Source organism: Anoplolepis gracilipes, chromosome 2, assembly GCF_047496725.1.
Source record: "Anoplolepis gracilipes chromosome 2, ASM4749672v1, whole genome shotgun sequence".
In the NCBI taxonomy this organism is placed as follows: domain Eukaryota; kingdom Metazoa; phylum Arthropoda; class Insecta; order Hymenoptera; family Formicidae; genus Anoplolepis; species Anoplolepis gracilipes.
The window spans coordinates 16,119,082-16,133,727 of NC_132971.1; the positions used below are offsets into that span (position 1 = coordinate 16,119,082).

The 14,646-nt window shown below is 35.1% G+C and overlaps 1 protein-coding gene across 3 annotated transcripts in view; it reads right to left on the reverse strand.

Annotated features, from left to right (window-relative positions):
- Positions 1–14,646, reverse strand: part of Ddr (discoidin domain-containing receptor 2) — a 179,264-nt gene that overhangs the window by 11,321 nt on the left and 153,297 nt on the right. For all 3 annotated transcript variants that reach the window (XM_072909085.1, XM_072909076.1, XM_072909096.1), the window contains 5 exons: positions 10,976–11,099; positions 9,574–9,725; positions 8,075–8,388; positions 5,246–5,437; positions 1,517–1,609 (listed from right to left, as the gene is read on the reverse strand). In XM_072909085.1, the coding sequence (XP_072765186.1) occupies positions 1,517–1,609; positions 5,246–5,437; positions 8,075–8,388; positions 9,574–9,725; positions 10,976–11,099 (875 nt within the window). The remainder of the gene's footprint in view (positions 1–1,516; positions 1,610–5,245; positions 5,438–8,074; positions 8,389–9,573; positions 9,726–10,975; positions 11,100–14,646) is intronic.

The following is a 14,646-nucleotide window of genomic DNA, read 5'->3' on the forward strand; positions in this document are numbered from 1 at the left end:
TACTGGCAGGTTTTTGACACCGTAAAAATATTGCTTGTCGGCTCGACTTTTTTTTTTGCTTTCTTATATATCCAAATGCAATCACGATTTTTTAAAATCACATAAATATATATATATTAAGGCCACTCTTATAATTTTGATTATTATGCATTTTGTTGTGACGAAATAAAATTTTAGTAAAACTTGCTTGTGTAAATTACGAAAATACATAGAGCTGGTTAAATTAAATATATTTCATATAGTAGTTTATTTGATATTAGCGATCGTGATACAAATGAAAAAAAAAAATTAATTATTTTTAACAACTAAATGGTATTCTCCACTTATATAATACAATTCTAAAAGTTTGATAATTCAATGTGTATGTCATTGTTCCTAATGTAATAAAACTGTTTATCCTGAATTTAATTAAAATTATTTAATTAAAGAGAATTATGAACTAAGTGAAGAATAATGTATCCAAGCTGTTAAAAAATGATAAGTAACTTTTTTAGTTGCATTATAAAGACAAATATCTCAAATACACTACACTTTTCTACAAATCACAAATGAATTTCACTCCTTTTGCCTGACTTCTTGTACCCTCGTTGCTGTCGCGACAACGATCGCGCCAAGGGGCACAATAATTAAGGTTCACGATTAGAGTTAATAATTCGAACACGTGATCCGAACCCCTCCGGCTTCTTTCTATCCCTCCATTCCCTCGCTTTTAATAGCTCTACGGTATTGGTTGTCGTGCCGCGCTGCCGGCGCTCAAGGGTTCAAGAGTTTCCAAATCGCACACAGGTTGGAAAAGCAGTTTAGGGGCAAGCAAAATCGTTAGGTATGTATATAGAGACACTAGAAAGAGGGAGATACAATCGATCACTATAATAAAGCAATCGTATCGTAATGCCTGAAGGCATGCTTTCGTACGCTTACAGAAAGACCAAATATAGTATGCATTTGTTTGTTTGTTTGTTTGTTTGTTTGTTTGATGCGTGAAACGATTCCATTCAGCAATCATTGTGAAACGTTACAAACAGAGATTAAAACGTTCTTTTCGAAATTTAAGATCAACGGAATTTAATGAATTTTCAAACACAAAAGCTATACGGGAGCTATATTTTAATCGAATATACTGAATTTTTGTTACGTCATTTTATAATTATTTCATGAAAGTATAATTATTGTAATTCCAAATATACAAATAAGGAACACTCTTTGCTAAGTTTTTTTAATCTTTCGATGTATAAGAAATTATATCTAAAAAGTAAAAATTTTTATAAATATTGTTTTCTAGTATATTTATTGCAGCAGCATAAAAAAAATTGTCGATGATATCTATCGTTTTATTCTCACTGTCAGGATATATTTGCGCTGTGATGTATATATTACGAAAAAGACTGACTGGTTGTCTGTTGTACGTGCGTTTAGTTTTGCTTACGAAACAGCAAACCCATAATACGGCAAACAACAACTGGCTCATTAATGAGCAAACGCTCAAAGCAACTTATGGGAAGCAACGTAAGCTTACCTCGTAGCAAGGTCCCGATGCACGAAGTCCATTTCCTCAAGATACTTCATGCCAGATGCTATTTGCGTGGCCATGTAAACCAATGTGCCGAAACTGCAACACGAAGAACAGGTCGGTTATATGTCGTGAAGTTTACTCGCAGAAACTCCTCAGCATACATAGACGAGACGTTATAGCGGTAGCGCCACAAATGGTGGATGTTCAATGCTAACTCAATGACCATAGTAGTCGAACGACATTTTTAAAATGCAAATAAAATAAAATATTTTCGTTGTTCACTTGAACTACTTTATAAAAAATAAAAGTCTAACGTTTCAAATTAAACTTGTCGAACTCTCTTCTTTCATACATGAAAATATATACATATATTGCCTTTCGTAATTTGAGGAATGAAAATTTTTAAAGTAAAAAAATATTTGTGCACTTTTTCCTTTATGTTGACTTTGACTATATTAAGTTTTTAATATTTCCTACTTGTCTCGATTAAAGCTGAAAAATTACAAAAATCTCTTTCCTAAAGAAAAACAAATCCGCTTTTGCGCGTATTATTTCTATTTTTTGATAATCGAATTTAAAAATTGGACCAAAAGTGCGACAAGCGTACGCGTTAGTTACGATTAAGCGTTTACGTTCGTTCGCTCAAAACGTAGGTAGGTAGGTAGGTAGGTAGGTAGATACGTTTTCACTATTTACACTCCTGGTACGTATATAGAGCGCAAACCATTTACGGAACGACCCTGCGTGGTATTTCTGCGAGAGATACGCCGATAGAGTCGTTTTGATGGTAGCGTGTCGTCCTGCTACGTTTAACGTTGTTACGACATGAACGTGTACATCATATATGCCAAATATATGAGCAATAATGTATAAAATAAAAGTTACAACAAAAATCTATATAAATTCGATTGATCGATACGTCAATATTTTTATTTTGCTCACCACATTGAATAAAAACGTCCGTTTGAAAAATTGAAATATTAAGCATACTATTATAATATGAGAATGTAATAATTTATTCATTGTAATCATTTATTTATATAAATTTACTTCGTAACATTAATATTAATAACATTAGTTTGCAGCTAATCTTTTCTTAGCAAAAATATTGAAGTCAAATCAAATATATCCAATTTACGTATGACATGAGAAGATAAGAATTTAATTAAATAAATTATATTTAATTGTCTAATATAATAAAGTTACAGAAAATACGTAAATTATTAACGAAGCGTGAGAGACATCTAATATTGCGCCGTGTAAAAATTTTCTGGACGATTTAGCGTCGCATTTTAAAACTTCATTTGCAACGTCAACGAAATGTGATTCGGTCTAGAAAGCGTATTAAAAGCTCAGCTATTCTGTCGATCTTGAATATTAGATTCGTTCGCGCGACAATTGGCTGTAATTAAAAAGACGACTAGTGAAAATAAATGAAAACGACTTCGTTTATGAACGACACAGTGTATATGTTGACAATTTAATTAACCACTTCGGGAATACTGCCGCAGATGTGGCTGTTAAACGCAAGTTATTCAAATGCGCCAACATTTCAGAGCCGCGCGCAATTAAATCGCATGGATGCGGGTGATTCGCGCAAGCGATTTTAGTATTATGGATCTTTTTAAAAATTATATACGGGAAATGTGCACATATGTATGTATCTCGATTAACAGCAGCTGTTTCGCAATGATATCTACATTAAGGATTGTTAAAACCAAAAAAATAAATTCGCATACGTGAGACAACATAAAAAGTGTACGATAAAATGTTTCAAAAAAAAAAAAAAAACAAAAAAAAAAGAATATAATAAACTATCGCGTTCACGACTATGATTGTGGAATATTCTATTCGCATTGCATATACACGCGAATTATTGAATATCCTATGCATCGATGTTTTCCGCGGCACTCGATGGGAACAAAGCGAGATCTCCGGCGGCTGCTTCATCTCGCGCAAAAGCTGAAAACGCGCGGGAAAACACGCTCCGCCGACACCTGTCACGAGCACCGATGATCCTCTCCGTCGCTCACCTCTCATTTTCAGCCGATTTCTCGTATTTCGAGTACTTTCCACGTAGTCCTGGCAATCGTGCGTTTTCACGCGCCCTCCGGACATGATTGGAACTGACGTTCTCCGTGGCGACAGAATAAAACAAAAATTTGCACGATCGCGTTCGACCGGGACGCCTATTGTGGCGATGCTCGAATGCTTTCGTCGTTCATTTATGGTAACGTATAAAATAGTCATTCATCATGCAAATTATTCCTCGTATATTCCATACGCTTCCGCGATATTATAAAATATTAGTAATTTCTAATTAGAAATCTCGATAAAGGGATTCTATAATTATTGCACGTAATCTCATTAATGAATTTTTATTTGTCTAATCAGATTAGTCCACTAATGCAAATATCATATATTGTATTGTTAATTAATGAAATGAATTTATCTCATTAATTTATTATCAATAATAGTGAAGATGATTCTATGTAATGTGAGCATTACAACTTATTCGGAAATACGAGAATGATATCAAAGCAAAATTTAGGACATATCGAAATATGGTTCATTGATTTTATGTCAGAATGATGATTGCATAATTGTATAATATCTATTTCGGATGATATTTACTTCGAGTGTTGTAATGCCAATTGGCAGTGTGCGTTAAAGCGGACATTGATAATGCATCGCTTTTAAAATGATGCGATGGTATCAATGTTACAAATTATTCCGTACCACAATATCAAATTTGTGCTCACATTAAATTATGTTAATTACTCGAATAACAACCGTACCCGCGATACATATGCATTTTTCGTTATATACCTCTGGTCGCGTGCGAATCGAATTCCCAAACGATCTCTCAAAAACGTATAATGGCTTGTATTTATGGACAACCGAGGCCTATTATGGTATTCTTGATAATGAAATATACTTTATCTAAAGTACAATGTTATGTGATTGTTGACAAGATAGTGGCGATTATTATATGAAAACATCATATAAAATAAGCACCGGAAGGATCCTTTTAGTTTAAGAGAGAAATCCTTTAAAAAGAATAGTGTCAGATATTTTTAACGAAATATGTAAGAACATATAATGAACTTAATTTTACTTAATTTATAAATAAGATATTTTAAAAAAATATAAAATATCACTTCACCGAAAAAATTGTATTCTTAAAATGTACTTTATAAGCTCTCTTAATATATATTCTTAATAAATAAAGGTATTTTCTTTTTTACATGATGTTTTTTTAAAATATCTTATTTATAAATTAAGTAAAATTAAGTAAAAATTATAAAACTTGTAAAAGTTTTAATAAATAGTAAATGCCTATTTGTAAAATTGTTTTTTATTATCATTAGAATTCATCATCCCAAATATTAAATAATATAATGGTAAGAAAATATCCCATTCATTATATGTTCTTACATATTTCGTTAAAAATATCTGACACTATTCTTTTTAAACGATTTCTCTCTTAAACTAAAAGGATCCTTTCGGTGCTTATTTTAGACAAAGATATTATAAAGATAAGTAAAATATTCTTAAGATGAGAATATAATTTTCGGTGATTCGCGTCCCCAATTGTGCGTGTTTAAGAATTAATAATATTAATTAATTAAAATCATAAGTAAAAATTATAAAATTAAAAAATTATAAACTAATTAATTAAAATCAAAGGCAAAAATCAAAAAGTTAAAAAAAATATTATGTTTATCGTACCTGAGCGTTTTGGCCGTGTGTAGGTTCGATGTTTCAGCGATGTGACTCTGCAGGTATTGATTTAAATCTCCGTACTCTCCGTTTTCCAATACGATACACATGGGATCATTCTCGAGGCTGGCACCAAGTAACCGCGCAACATTTCGATCGGCGAGTCGCACCAGCCTCTTTGCTTCCTGTTGAAATTCTATCCTGGAAAACACATGAAGCATCCAAAAGTAGGTAATATCTTTATAGATGCTCGCGTGCGCACAGGAGTATTGAATATGTGTGTTGTGTATGTGCGCCGAAAGTAATGCAGGTATTCTGTTCTGGTATTGCTCACTTGCTTTTCGAGAGTTTGTCGTCTCGCGAAGAAGAAGGAATGGAAAGAAGTGATGCGGAAGCGCGAAGGAAAAGAGGGCACTTACCAGCAAGACTATAGTGTGAGAATAAAGACGAAAGCACCGTACTATTTCACTAGGTGTATAGTAATAAGTAAATAAATTCTGTTGAGTGTAGAAAATATAGAACGAGATGAAATAAAATATTAGATGTTTTATGTAATCGATCGATAAGAGTTGGACGTATTGCGTTAAAATTGAAATCTATGGATTTACCTTTTTGAGTTTTTGATGCTCGTAAAATAGCCGTAATATTATATAATATTCCTAATATCGTAAAGCATTACAAAGGAAATGTATTACATGTAATATTAATGAAGCTAATCTATTATTTTGTAGTCGAATAATCAATTTGATTCAGGTATGAATAAAATAAACATTATGTGGCACAAAGTAAGATATTTGTGCAATTATTAATTCAAAAATTTGCATCTTTTTGTTGAAACTTTTCTTTTCAAACGCGTATTTGCATAGATGAGTATGCTTTTATGTTAAAAAATAAACGCGAATTAATTTCGAATACATATACATATTTTCATCAAGGTCCATTGACAAAATACGTATTTCGTAAATCAGAAAACACAACCATGTATATACACTCGCATTAATTTTGGAAAGTCACATTAAACTGCCGAATTATTTGATATTTATAAAATACGCGCTCACGACATAAAATCATTTAATCGAAAATATCGAGGCGACATTTTCTTGGTTGTATCGAAAAATTCAATTGTCAGGAGAGCGAAATAGAATCAAGAAACGAAAAAATCTATCAGGACAGTTGGATTGACAGACTTTTCCGGAATGTCGTAGCCGACAGAAGGACGGATGTAGAAAAGGATAAAGGCCGAGGACGATTGTGCTCTAACATGAGTTGCATCCGCTTTTCGCGACGACACGGATTCCGCGGGCTTTTCCCAGTCGGCGAAATGTGTTTTGTAGACAATGCCATCCGTGATCCTGTCTGCGGGGATCATCCTTTCGCTACTGCAACGACAACGCGTCGGAGGCCGGCGAATCCGGTACGACACGCTCCGGCGCCTGTTTCCATCTGTATCGGCCTATTCCGCGAGTGAAAATCGCAATCGTCCGAAGAACAAAACGTTACTATAGCGGCATCGCAAATGTAATAAAAGAAAGTCTTTTATTGATTGATATAGTAGCCATGGTCGAGTTGCGAGGACTTTCGTTCGTATATATAAATTGGAATATTCTTCTGAAATAAATCATAAATCTTATAATAAAAATAATGCTACGAAATAAAACAAAAACTGATATTACACATAGAATTACGTATAATGTATAACGTGATAAATTGCAACAATTTGTAATATTTGTATAATTACTATACTGTATATATGTATATATAATATATAGCTTTCTCATACATACATATAAATAAATTCTGTTCAATACAATTAAACATTTTGCGTGCACGATATTACTGTAATCAGTGATTACTAATTTTGAAATAATCCTTTGAAAAAGGCGGGGATAAAACTGCGCATAGCGTATATACGCTGATTTAATAAGTAGGTTATATAATAGTGGATTTAGGACAGAATATTAAAAATTATGTAAATACTGTTTATAAATAATATTCAGCGTAAACACAATTATATTGACAAATATTTCATATCACCGATCGATAATATTAATACGAAAGTTTTTGTGTTTTCAATTTTCTAAAGACATTAGAGAATGTGCGTTGCTTCATGAAAAATTACATTGACGTGAACGCACATGGACGAGCTATTCGATTATATGCCAATCATCGATCGCTTAAAGCTCTTTCGCATTATCCGGCCGCATCTACTTAATGCGCATGTCATTACATTCGAAATCACTTTGTGCCGCTTATTGAATTATGCCATTAAATGCGGCGCTCTATAATCTATTGGAATAATTTTTTATCGTCTGATCTATGGATCTATATATATATATATATATATTGTGTGTGCGCTTTCATTTTTTTTTACTTTTATTCAATATAAGAGTGGTTATCTTACGAGGATCAAAGCTTAGTACAGCATACGTTTACTAAAAAGTAAATTGAAATAGTTCAATGCATTTAGCGCGATATTAGTCAAAGTGCAAAATTATAATTAGTCAATGCGCGGATTCGTTATTATATTAATAGGTAAAATTGTACTAGATGTAAAGAATCACACGCTATTGTATAAAAAATGTTATATAATATGCTATTATATAACGTTGTAGTAATTATTATTAACATTATTCATTATCAAGTTATCAAGTTATTTATGTAATACAAAAAGCAAATATTTATTAGATTATGAAAAATAATAAAATTTTTCATAATATAAAAAAGATAATATTTCACGAAAAGGCGAAATTATTTTAAATCTTGTATGTAGAAAGCGGGCAATTATTTATTTAAATCGAAGAAAATTTATAAAATTTAATGTTTAAAAATGATCCTTACCTGAGAGTATCGGAAGATCCTGGTTTCAAAGATTTAACAACAACCAAATCGCTGGAAGTATTTCTAAAGATCTCATCATATCCAGGAAACCTATCGACTTCGCAGAGATGAACATCGCCGAAGTATCCACAGCCGAGATTTTCAACAATGTTGAGTTTCTCTCGCGGAAAATCGAGAATACACTCCGGTATTTCCTCTTCTTCTTCTGTGAGCATATCTTCCGGACTATAACTAGTCACACTGCTAGAGGCTTTTGCGCTCATCGGAGGTGGCGTGCTCGGTGTTGGCGAGGGTGGCAGTGGTGGTAGAGGACTCTGAGATGACAGATACATGCGAATTGAAAATAATCATCGTTTTTCATCGATTACTGATATGTGAACGAGTTCGATATTCAAAGCAAATATTTTTACTTTTATTTCATCAAATATAAAATTCATCCAAAAATATAAAAAAATTTACTATCACAAATAAATAAATGTAAATATTTTTTCTTCTTAAAAAATATTTCAAAAAGAATAAATAAAAAGGATAATATAAATTCAAGATGAGATTAGTTTCTGAGTACGTGCTTTACAAGGTACATACATAAAGTTTCATGCACAACAATGAAGAAATATATCTAGCCTAATATGTGTATTATAAAAAATATGTCGCATTATAAATATGCTAAAACAGTGGTAAAATAATATGAAATGTAATCATGCGAGCAAGAGATGTATCTGTTTCACTAAATTTGACGTTTCTATAAATTGATCGGATCTGATAGTATAATCAAACAAAAATACATGTACGTCTCACGGAACTACCATAATCAATAACCACTCCCTCTTTATATTATCGCTCTATAATTTGTGTATGCCCACGAAAGACGTTTTCTTCGCGGTAGTTATGATTGATAGTGCACCGTTGTTTTCTCGCTTTTCGGTCATTAATCCTCATAATTCACAGGATAAAGTATTTTGCGTCGTGCATATGTATTGTGCAGAGTAAACAAGTATCGTTGAAAACGAAATTAGATCGAAATTGATCGAATAGTATACATTATCGAAATATATTTTATGCAGTATATGTATAATGTATAATTCGTTATATATTCCGGTCTTTGTAAAGAGATATTTCAATGTTAAGAAAAATTTACAAATACTGTTTCAAGTAACTTCTATAAAAAATTATTCAATGCGTAATATCAACAATATATCTCTAACAATTTCACATTGCGCTTTATCACTCTAGCAAAAATATCGCGCGTACATTTAGATTGGCATAAGAACGAAAATTGAAAAGTCAAGCGGTATAATATTCGAATTAACCTCGTGATTTACATAAGCTCCAGTAGCCGGCTTTACAAGGTTGCCTCCCCTTTCGGCGATCGTGACGGAGATCCGACGGTCACGAGACGGCGTTTGACACAGTTTCGCGTCCGAAGTACCCGGCATTAATGCTACAGGAAGACTTAATCGGCCCGGATCGCATGTCTACCGTACATTTTTGCGACTCACCTTACAGATCTCCGTACTGGCGTAATACTTTTCCGGCGGAGGTGGTATGGGCGGCGGGTTAGACGGATATTCTTGGACCGCCGGAATTGGCCTGGCAAGATTGATCGTCGAGTTAAGCAAGAGCGGAATAATCGGCTGTACCTCGGTGATCCCTGTCGGTGAGAGCGGCGATGTAAAGTGGAAAAAATCGAGAAATTCGTCAAAGTTAAAAATATAATCATAGCTAGCCGTCGACTGAAAGAAATTGCCACCCGCACCGTCTTTTCATTCTTTCGCATCGAGTTTCAAAGTCTCGCGAAATCGTTACCATTTTTTAACTAGACTCTCAAAGTAGTATTGCGAAACTCGTGAGCCAACTGTAGCGAATAAAGTACTTTTGCAAACTCGCCGGCAACGAGTAGAGAGAGAATTAGTCTCTCTATTCCAATTTATTACAGTATTATTGCTACAGGTATCGTTTCTCACGCGCATTCAGACTTAGTCGTGCAAAACTTGTGACATTTGCAGAAACTGAAAAATGAAATTCAATCTGGCAATGAGTGGCAGTACTGTTGCTTCAGTTAATTGATCAAAGATCCCGGTTTCTAATTCGACTAAACAAGGTCGCGGCAAACAGTTTCTCTGCAGACTGTGGCTGGCCGCTCTGTCCAGCAAGCTGTGCCAACTACAAGACGCAACGGAATAGTTTGTCGACTATTCCAACTACGTCGTGTAGCCGCGGCGAAACCAGAAGCACAGAGATTCGAAACCTCGGCTTGACCGTCACTCGGGACAGCCCGTTAGAATTTCCGCGATAATGCGAAACTATCCATGTCGAAGTCGACGGATACGGGAAGTGAAAATGTCTTCCACGAAATTGAACGTAATCGATAAGCGCGGATCAGTAATATATAATAGATCGCCAATCATCGGGAAAATACCGGGGAGTGACTAAATATTTCGAAGAAGTAAAAGTGAATGTACAAAAAATGTAATAATATAAATATTTAAATGTAAGACAAAATATAATAAAAAAATAATAATATTATATATAAAAAATATAATAATATAATAATTATAGACTATAATATAATTTATTATATCTTTATATAAAAAAGTATAATAAGAAACAATAAAAATAGGAACTTTTGTATTACTGATAAAATTAATGGAGCAAATTTTTAAAGTTTAACATTGGACGTTCGAAAGAAGTTTTCGAGTTCGATGATGGATTCATCGATTTTCTCTTGAGCATCTTTATTGACAATTGAATCTGAACGATAGACTCTTCAGATAGACGTGTGTATTCGTGTGGCACATGTACCTTAACGAGCGTAACCCAATGAATGGAACGACTAAAGTGTGGACGCGAACGAAGAAATACTTATTGTTAGAGCGTACGTCTTTTAATGTTGGTACCAACCGGTGTAATCCGTGACGGTTTTGTGCAATTGCGGCGTCGTGGTGCTGTAGGCGGCTGGTTGATATTGCGCTGGAAGTGGGGGGCAAATTGGTCCCTTGTCCTCACCCTCCTCCGACACGGAGACCTGCGGCCGAATATCGAGCGTTATCGTTAATGCACCTGACATTTATGCACACGCCGGGTATATCGCGTGGCAAAAGCGATATATTGTCGGTTAATACTCTTCCCTTTGTCCCCTCTCCTATTTTCTATTCTCTTTCTCGTTTCCACTGTGCTCCTGCTCTCTCTTCTCAGAATATTCATAACTGGCGAAAGGGAGAAAATACAGGGATCCCCAAGAGGTTATACGTGTCTGATTATTGTTGTATTCGATATTGCCGAAGCAGAGCGAATATACAGGTGACCTACTGATTTGTTACGTGTTGCCGATGGCTGAATTTTATTTTACGGCACTCGCGGCACACACTATCGTATAGTAAACAGAACGAATGGTAAACAGGTGTGAAAGGTGGTACAAACTTATATTTTTATCATCGACACAGAGAAAATGACTCCCTTGCCATTTGCAAGGTTCCATAAATTTCCTAATACCATTTCAACTTGGATTTGGATATTACGCGAATACACATTGTTTATTTTATGATAATAAAAATTTAATTTTTATTCCAGAAATATAGTTACATTAATATAATATAAACAGGCAAATTTTCAGATGAGAACGAAATCTCTCTTTCGTCACGGCTGTTATATTCACGTAGAAAATTCCATTCGTTAAAAATTCGATATTTTACAAGATAATAATTAAAAAAGAACTAAACTTAGCGAAAATTTACGTCAAATTTAAATATTTAATAAAAATTACGAGAAAAACATCGATATTTACGACAAGATATTTTTGACACTATGATGTTTTCATATAATTGCGCTTTTCTCCATTAACAAAAGTCATCATGGCGTTTTCATCTAAAATACGGCATAAAATCGTGTCGGTGTTCACCCGTATAAAGCTCTTATCTCGCGTCACCTCTCGACGCCTTTATCGCGGTTCGCGAACCGTACAAGGGTCTCTGGACTACCGGACCGGATCGAGTCCGACATGTCACCTCAGGAAATTAGGAGGTTTTATTATAACAAACAATCCAGAGTGTCTCAGACATCAAGGGGGAGGAACGTTCGGCTTCTTTTGTTGCTCTCTTTTGCACAGTCGATAAGAGGCTCGCGAGAGAACGCGATGAGAATCACGTATATGTTGTGTGCGCGAGTGGCGATATAATATCCATTGATTTTTGCGATGCCGCCGGCGTGGGTGTCGGGGCTGACTCGCGTAGGGTTGGGTGTTAATTTCCGTTTAGGGAACGTTAGAGGGTGCCAGACTGGCGAGATGCTGCGCGGCGCGGCCGTTAAGATAAGATAACCACTTAGCCATCGGGATTCTACGCGAATCTCACCACTCTCCCGCCCTCTTTTGCACTGTCTCGCCGACGTATATTACATACATACACATGTACACGCACACACTTGCCTTGCGTCATCCCCGCCTCTATCTTTCCCGATCGCTCGCGTTTCTAGTACGAGAGTCCGCTTCTCGCCCCATTGGCCTTACCCATCTAACATTTCTTTCTCCATTAGGGCTATCTAAAGTTTTGTCGCGATTTCCTACGTCCTTATGCTCGGGCATTTACAGCGATGTCGACATCTCGTTCTCGTTGATCGGATGCCAAAACGATCTTGGTTGCGCGCGATGGCGATTTGTGAAAGTATTATTGTCACCCGAGAGATGTCCAATTTGTGTAGAATGATTTTGCTTATCGTGGTGCAAACAGTTCACGATGTAACGATGCGATTCATGATGCAATAAAACAAGTTTCCATTCGATCGATACTTGATTGATTCAGAAATTAACGCGCTGATTGCACGATTGAGAGATGTTACACGACTTTTGACATTTATTGAGATAATTAAAAGTTTATTTTCATACCGTCGGTCTAGCGTAAAATCTTGACTGTGAGAACGTACGTCATACATACTCGGGGCAGAGGAGAAGAGATGTGTGACAGATGGATAATTATTAAGAATTTATTAATATATGAAGTTGTGGAAGCATTAACAAGTTTACGATATATGGAACAACCTGAAATAACTCGATTATATTTTTAACGATAGAAAATAAAGTTTTAAAAATAAATACCTCGCTTATCGGACTTATTCACTGCCTTTTTATAATATCTAGTTTAAACTTTAAACAACCTTAAGATAATAAGTTTTACACAGTTCATGGTTGTAATATTTTTACAAGTATAAGCTGCATATTTAACGCGCGCACGCGTTTAGTGAAAATTTTCTTTGGTTTAATAATGCATTAATAAGATCATCACTTACCTGACAGTTAAGACAACTAATTATAAGACGATTAAAAGCTTGGAGAGAAAGATTTTTACCGACATTAATAATTTCACAGAACGAATATGTCTTCATGTCGGCGTAGAATTGTTAGATTCTCACGAAATAATTCAAGCATTTTTTCTTTTCGTGTGGTATATCAATCGGTCGTATAAAAGCACCCCACGCTCAAATCCATGTATCTGTGACCCTCTTGGCAAATCCGGACACGTTCGATCGGCCGTAGAATGCTTTTATCAGTCGTTTGGTATTGTCTGACACCAAAAGAGAGATCGCTTTGATATCTTTTTTCTTAAGTTTGGTATTCTGAACCGAATATCGCCTGGCGAAATAAATTACTGCTATAGATAGATGCTATAGATAGATAGATAGAGAGAGAGAGAGAGAGAGAGAGAGAGAGAGAGAGAGAAAGAGGGAGAGATATAGAGCTAACGCGCACACGTTCCGCGAGATTTATCGAAGCGGCGTATTTGTTCAGAGATATTGCGTGTTTGCCGGCATACTAATCGCATATCGAATTCAACCGCGATTACGAGATCGGCAAACGATAACGCCGAGTAATCTTTTAACGATGCGGCTGAATTAAAGGTGCGTTTATAAATTGAGTGGATTATTGATAATTTACGCATACCGATTTCCGTCAATTTACGGGATACATAGGATGTAAAATCTGATTTCGACAAGCGAAGTATCTTGCTCTCTTTGCCATCGTACACGTATGATTTGTGCGATATATACTCGATTAAAAGAGCGCGCAATTTTATTACGCAGAAAAAGAGAAACGTGCGTAAAAAAACAAGAATGTTGAAATTTTGCGATGCGCGATACATTTTATGTGTAATATTTATATTTACATGTAACACGCGCGCAACGAGAGTGTTGTACTCGCTGTTTGTATTAATTTTTTTATATATATATTTGTATGCTGTACTAATTCGAGAAAAATGTTAAACTCGTTAATGCAGCTGCCGGAAATATAAACAGTGATACGAAACGGAAACGGAAACGGAAACGAAAATCGAAATCGTGAAACAGGTTACTCGACGAAATCCCTAAAGTGCTAGCGAGAAGATTCCGAGCACAAAACGATCCTCCATTAATTAGCACTGGAGTGCTTTTTGCCATTTTCATTACCATGAGTACATCTTTGTTTCTTTTCCGGAAAGGTTGCGCGACCCGTCCAGCTGTTCGCACGTTTCCCAACTCTGTCCCAAAGTGTCTCTTACGCGTTTCACTTGTTTCATATTTTTTTTATTAATTTTTCACGGCAC